Genomic DNA, 6605 nt, shown 5'->3' on the forward strand with positions numbered 1-6605 from the left:
AGCGTTTTTGATCTAAAAAATATTTGGTTAAGGTGATTGAAATATGATGCTCATGGTTAAAAAAACAATGTTGGTTCAACAACTGTTGTAGGAGATGAGATCTGACAGGTTTACAATATCAAAGTGAGACACTTTGTCTGAACGTCCAACCACCAACTCTAACTTTTTTTTAGTGCTATAACATCAGGCTACTGAGAGATAACATCATAAGTCATAATATGCATGACCACAAGAAGCCGCATGTCTAGAAAAGGTCACTTTAGGTCACTTTAAGTGAAGCTTCCTATGAGTTTGATTGGTCTGGAGCTGGAAAGAGTTGAAACAGAAACAGATTAAAAAACAACTAAAGTCACTTTAATGTTTTTTTTTTCATTTCATTAACAACAAAAATCAATAATACAAAATACAGACAGACAGTAAGATAGAGAAAGTAAGACAGGTCCCAAATCCAAAATATCAAGATGAGGTGAAGAAAGGAGTGATGACAGAAGGAGAAGAGGGAGGATACACTTGTCTGTCAGTCATCAGTCCATCGCTGCTGCTTCAGAGCAGAGAGATGAAGGCTTTTATCTCCTCCTCCTCTCCTCTCTCTCTCTGTTCCTGTCTCTGTTCTCTTTATTCCTCTCTCTGTCCCTCTCTCTATCCCTCTGCTTCTCTCCCTCTCTCTCCCTCTCTCTCTTCTCATCATTCTCCCTCTCTCTCCCTCGCTCTCGCTCTCTCTCTCTGTCCCTCCCTCTGTCTCTCTCCCTCTCTCTCTCTCCGTCTCTCTGTCTGCCTTGAGTGTCCATTTTTCGTCTCCCCTCCTCCTCCTCATCTTCGGCTCTTTCGTCTTGTCTGCTCCGGCGGGCGCCCTCATGCGCACGCTCATGGTCACGCTCGCGCTCCTCCACCTCACGTGCGCGGCCTTTCCTCTCCTTCCTCGCCTGCTTCTCGTCGTCACTGTCGTCCTCGTCGTTCTTGCGTCCGGCCCGCTTCCTGTCGGAGGATTTGTCCTTCTTCTTCTTGTCCTTCTCTTTCTTCTTCTTCTCCTCACTTTGTTCTTTTCTCTTCTTCTTCTTCCTGTGTTTGGTGTCTGAGTCTGGAGGACAAGGATGAAAACAAACTCATCTGTTAATCTATGACTCACTCTTGTGTCCACCTTCAAGCTCTGATGCCCCAAACGTTTAAGAAAAGAAACTGGACCTCATTACCCAGAGTGCCTGGGGCAGTGAGGTCACCCACATACACACCTGACATATATAAGTACAGTAAATGAATATGGACGCACCTGAGCTGCTGCTACTGCTGGAGGAAGAGTCTGAGGAGTCTGAATCTGATTCGCTGGAGGAATCTGAGGAGGAGGAGTCAGATGAGGAAGAGGAGGAAGAAGAGGACGAGGAGGAGTCGGAGGATTCCACTTCCTGGTTCTGAGTCATGATCATCTTCGGAGCGTTCTTCAAATGTTCCCTCAACTCGTCCCTGAGAGAGAGCGAGAGAAGTGTGTGTGAGATGTGTGTATGAACACACAGTTTGTGTTTGGTTCACGGTTTAAGGCTGCAACTCACCATTATTATTATTATTATTATTGATCCTTACAATAATTTCCTCAATTAGTCATTTGGTCTATAAAATATCAGAGAATAGTGAAAAATGCCTGCACATGACCGTGAAAAACTCTCTAGAGCTCAAGGTGACACCATTAAATGTCTTGTTTTGTCCGAGTTCATTTACTACAGTGTAAGACAGGGCTGGGTGATGTATGGAATAGTTGTTATATTTAATTTTTAGTCAAAGTAACAGAAATGACCTCGCTACATTAACTATTTAGAGTCATGATAGTCCCGTAAAGTGTGTCACAGTTTATGGGACAGTTGTGACTCCAGGTGGTTGCTGTCTGACTAACAGCTGCATATAAAGGAGGGACAGACTGGGCACACTGGTCTGTGCTCTCACTTTGTGTTTGTTGACGAGCTATCATCTCTGCTTATGAGAGATTCTGCTCGGTTCAGTTTGTCCCTGCCTGTCAGGTAGAGATTTTGTCAAGAATGACAAACATCAACAGATCAATCAGTGAGCTGACCTTTCTGCTCTGTGCTGACACTGATTTAAACTGGATGTGTCTGTATTTAGTTGAAGCATCTGTTACTGACAATCCAGAGCTGTGTGGGAGAACTTCTATTTCATTGTTCTTATTGCTCTTTTATTGTTATTGTTTAACTTGTTTAAAAATATGATGTTTCAATCTTGCATTCTGTAACAAAAATTGCTAAAAATTGTGAATCAACCCCAAGCTTGGGGACAAAAAAAGAAAAAATATATATGTATCTAGATTTAGTTTATGGCCGTATCACCAAGCCACCAACCATCAAATGTACTTTTGTATTTCTGCTTGAAAATGACTTTGATCGATTATCAAAATAGTTGCTGATTAATAGCTTATGAAGAACATATTCAACCATCACAAATGGCTGGAATGTTCAGGTGTCTACATACTTTTTCACATTTGTGTATATGTATGTGTGTATATACTGTATGTTTGTGTGTGTGGTAAGAGCAGTCCTTACGTCAGTCCTCCCAGTCCAATAGAGGTGAAGAAGTTGATGGCGAAGCGAGTGTTCCTGGGATTATCACGAGGAAAGAGACCTTCAAAGAACGGCTGCAGGGTCCTAAACACACACACACACACACACACACACACACATACACACACACACAAACACATTTTCTTCATTTATTTTTCAACGTTCTCATTTCTTACTGTGCTATTCAGTCTCCAGTATTGTTGTGTTTTCCCTACAATATTCATGCTCATATTAAATCTATGTTGTTTTTTTTATTATTTCTTAGCTTTGTCTCTTCTCCCAACCAGCCGCTGTTCCATTAGTCTGTGTTCTCAGAGTTTCTTTCATTGTGCTTCTGAAAAGATGAAACTCATCTGACCTATGCTGTTATCACTGAATGCTAACAAAATATTTGTTGTTGCATCTTAAAACGTTGAAATGTTCATATTTTTCTGTCCAGTACAGCAGCAGAGACTCACTTGTCTTTGAATATGGAGAGAAAACAGAAAGACTGATGAAAGAAACCCTGGATGAGAAAATACATTGAAGAAGAGGAGCTAGCAGAGGGAGCAGGGACTCAGCTTTCAATACAACACAATTTGAGTTCTCTGTGTAGCAGAGATATGGCTGTCCTGTGTGTGTGTGTGTGTGTGTGTGTGTGTGTGTGTGTTCGTACGGGTCTTTGAGCCTCTGGTTGAGTTTGGGGAGGCCCATGTAGGCGCAGAGCTCCTGGAAAAGGATCTTTACAAAGATCCTGCTGGACGACGTGGTGGTCTCCTCACTTATCCTGATACACTCCAACACCTGGCCGAGAGACATTCACAAGACACAGCACAAAGAGAGAGAGAGAGAGAGAGAGAGGAGAGAGAGGAAGTAACATGGATTATGAGCTAAATCAATTAGAATAATCCTATAAAAATAATGTGTGTTTAATCTTAGTTTAGTAGGCTGAAATGGATTTAAAGGCTGTGTTGCTCTATGTGTGTGTGTGTGTGTGTGTGTGTGTGTGTGTGTGAATCCTTACACTCCAGGGGACAGAGTCCGTGTACAGGAGGTGAGCGAACAGTCGGGCCACGTTCCTCAGTTTGTTGGTCTCCAGTCGGTGAATTGTGTCGTACTGCTCAGCAAAGATCCCCTCAAAACTCTCCATGTACTCCTTCTTCAGCAGACAGAACCTCTGCACACACACAGGCACACACACACACACACACACGTTTTAAAGCCCCTGACAATGTGCCTTCATATCTGAAGTGTTTCTCTGTAATGTTTAAGTACACACTGTGTTCACTGCCTGATGTTTACAACATATATTTTTTTTTAGAATTTGTTGAATTGAATCATTTATTTGACAAGACAAATGGTTTTGTATCAGATTGTGGAGCATGTATCTAGATATACATCATATGGACTGTGGATATTTTGCCATCACTGACATTGGAATTAGGAAGCAACCTTCTTACAGCCAGTATGAAGAGATGGAACAATAACAATAACCAAAATGCACATATGAACATGTCAGTATTGTTTTAAGACAGACTTGAAAAATGTGAACCTATCCTTAATTATTCATGGCTATCAATGGCAATCAAGTTGATAAAAAACAGTGTTGGGTTTTATTTATCAATGTGTCAGTGTAGTTTGATCAGATTTGATCCTCAGAAATTCAGGAGTAACGACACACTTTTATGGCTGAGTAACTCTAAACACACAGTACACACTATACATGGACTATAAAGGGATTTGAAGAAATTTGGTAGCCTAGCAACATATGACGGATGACGAGCCGAGCAGGACACCGGACATGTTGCTGGTTCGTTATTCCCTCCGTCCCTCGGTGAATGGTTGTGTGTACACTTTTACAGCTGACTGTCTGCTTAATATTTTGTATGCCAGCCTTTGTTTTTGATGGGCATGGATGATATCAGATCTTCTGTCGTTCTTCACAGATGATTGCTGGAGAGATTTTGTTGCTCTACCTTCCATTTTAAAATACTCTAAAGGTGTTGTGTTGGTCAGGGTTTGACCAGGTCATAGTTTTTTCTTCTTTAAAAACTCTTGTGTGATTTTTGCAGTGTGTTTGGGATCATTGTCATGTTGGGAGTCATCTTTTCATTCAGTATTTGGGTATACAACCTTGCATTCATAGTGCCATCTATAAATATCATCTCCCCTACACCTTTGGCACTAATGTAGCTCCGTATCAGCACACTCCCACCTCTATGTTTGACAGCCAGCACTGTGCAGTCACTGTGGTAGTCCACAGGTCCACACCAAACATGCTGGACCCCATCTGATCCAGAAAAATGTATTTTGGTTTCATCTGATCAAAGAACATGCAGCCAGTATTAAGGCTTTTTTTCATGTTCTTTGGTAAAGTTTAATCATGCAGTTTTGTTTTTGACTGTAGAGGTCAACTTCATTCAAGGGCTGAACAGTCACTGAAACACCAATTTCCACAGATAATCCTTGTGCTGAGTCAAAAGTACTTGTTTGTCTGTTTTCAACACGAGTTTGCGTAAACAGCAAATTGCGCATGCTTTCATTTCTCCAGGACGGCCACTGCACCGTCTGTTTTTGGTAGCATGGGTCCTCCAGTACCTCCTCACCACTGCTGCAACTGTGTTTTGGCTTCTGATCAGTAGCCTACTGAGGATCTTGCATCCTTTTCCATCTTTATGAAGCCTCACAATCTGGTTTCTTTCTTGTTCAGGTAATTCCTCACCATGTGGAACCATGTTGCATGAGACACAACACAGACCAACACTTAGAAAACTGTGGTGTTCAAAGGTTCTTTTATAACCTTGTTCAGGCAATTAGTCTGAATTGGAAGTGTTCAATTGTCACACTAGTAATCACTTTTTTGGATTGGGGTTGTACTTTGAGGCCTATTTTTTTCAATGTAGTCTATCTAACCTGTTTGTTTGTGTGTGTGTGTGTCTCACCCCGGCCAGCAGACCAAAGAACTTCTCGTAGGTTCTCTGTTGAGCGCAGCAGTCCAGGATCATGTTGCACAGCTCCTTCTGTTGACACAAACATAACATTTCTTGTTAATAACATACAAACACACATTAAAAATAACATCATGTTCTACGCAGCTGTAATAATGAAACCTGCAGCTGACTGGACAGCAGATACTTGTGTACTGTTATTACACAAGTTATTAAACCACTATAATGTGTGGTTCTCATTTTGATAACATGAAACATCTCTTAGACTCTTTATTCATGTTAAAGCTTCTTAGCCAGCTGTGATCTGATTGGATAATGATTAATGGGGTGTAGTTCTGAGGCAAGGCTGGGAGATAAAACCACTTCTCAACACCGTTTGTTTTGATCAGGTATGCAATGTGTAGAGAGCAGCTGTGATGACATGTCCTCAGATGTCAGTGATGTAAAACACAGACACAACAGCATTGTAGAAATAGAGTAGTAGATTCAACAGTCGTTAAGGCTGTGGAGCCTGCAGGAGGAAAGCAGCTTTTACTGCTTTGGTTCATGTTGAAGTCTGTGCTCTTATCATGACCACTGATACTCTGAGTGACATTTGATGTACAGTTAAAAAATAAAAAAAAATAAAACAAACAAAAATAACTGAACTGATCTGCCAGTTTCTGTCATCATCATCGTCCTCCTCTTCCTCTTCCTCTTCTGGCTGAACTGCCACAATCCTGATATTCTGTTTTCAGCCTCTATATGCACTTTTTCCCCCTCTTTTTATGATCTGTATGTTGTTTTCTCACAGTAGGTCTTATACAGAAATGAATGACATCCGCAGTAGATGATGTGCATCCTCATCACACTTATAGGAAGCACCACTGCTTTATTTTCGGTTTCAATCAGGTACTTCTCAATCAGAAAAGGCGGCGATCCCAGGTCTAAAACATTTCTACAACATTTATGCTTTGTGATTTCTGTATTTTAATATAAAGTATGGCTGTTAAATATGCCACATTACTTTAAAGTGTATTAAATGTGTGAGGAAACACATTTAAAACTTTCAGAACATTTATACTTCATTTCTAAGATCCATCATTTTCAAGAAAGTGGGCCCTGGCTCTGTTGGGGT

At 41.0% G+C, this 6605-nt stretch overlaps 1 protein-coding gene across 1 annotated transcript in view; it reads right to left on the reverse strand.

Moving 5' to 3' along the window:
- Positions 1–332: 332 nt before the first annotated feature.
- cwc22 (CWC22 spliceosome associated protein homolog) overlaps positions 333–6605 on the reverse strand; it is a 16030-nt gene continuing 9757 nt past the window's right edge. The window contains exons 15-20 of the mRNA XM_067604485.1: positions 5483–5560; positions 3565–3717; positions 3217–3344; positions 2544–2645; positions 1268–1458; positions 333–1078 (exon numbers count right to left, since the gene is read on the reverse strand). Of these exons, the coding sequence (XP_067460586.1) occupies positions 567–1078; positions 1268–1458; positions 2544–2645; positions 3217–3344; positions 3565–3717; positions 5483–5560 (1164 nt within the window). The 3' untranslated portion in view covers positions 333–566. The remainder of the gene's footprint in view (positions 1079–1267; positions 1459–2543; positions 2646–3216; positions 3345–3564; positions 3718–5482; positions 5561–6605) is intronic.

Source organism: Thunnus thynnus, chromosome 11 (genome assembly GCF_963924715.1).
Source record: "Thunnus thynnus chromosome 11, fThuThy2.1, whole genome shotgun sequence".
NCBI lineage: Eukaryota > Metazoa > Chordata > Actinopteri > Scombriformes > Scombridae > Thunnus > Thunnus thynnus.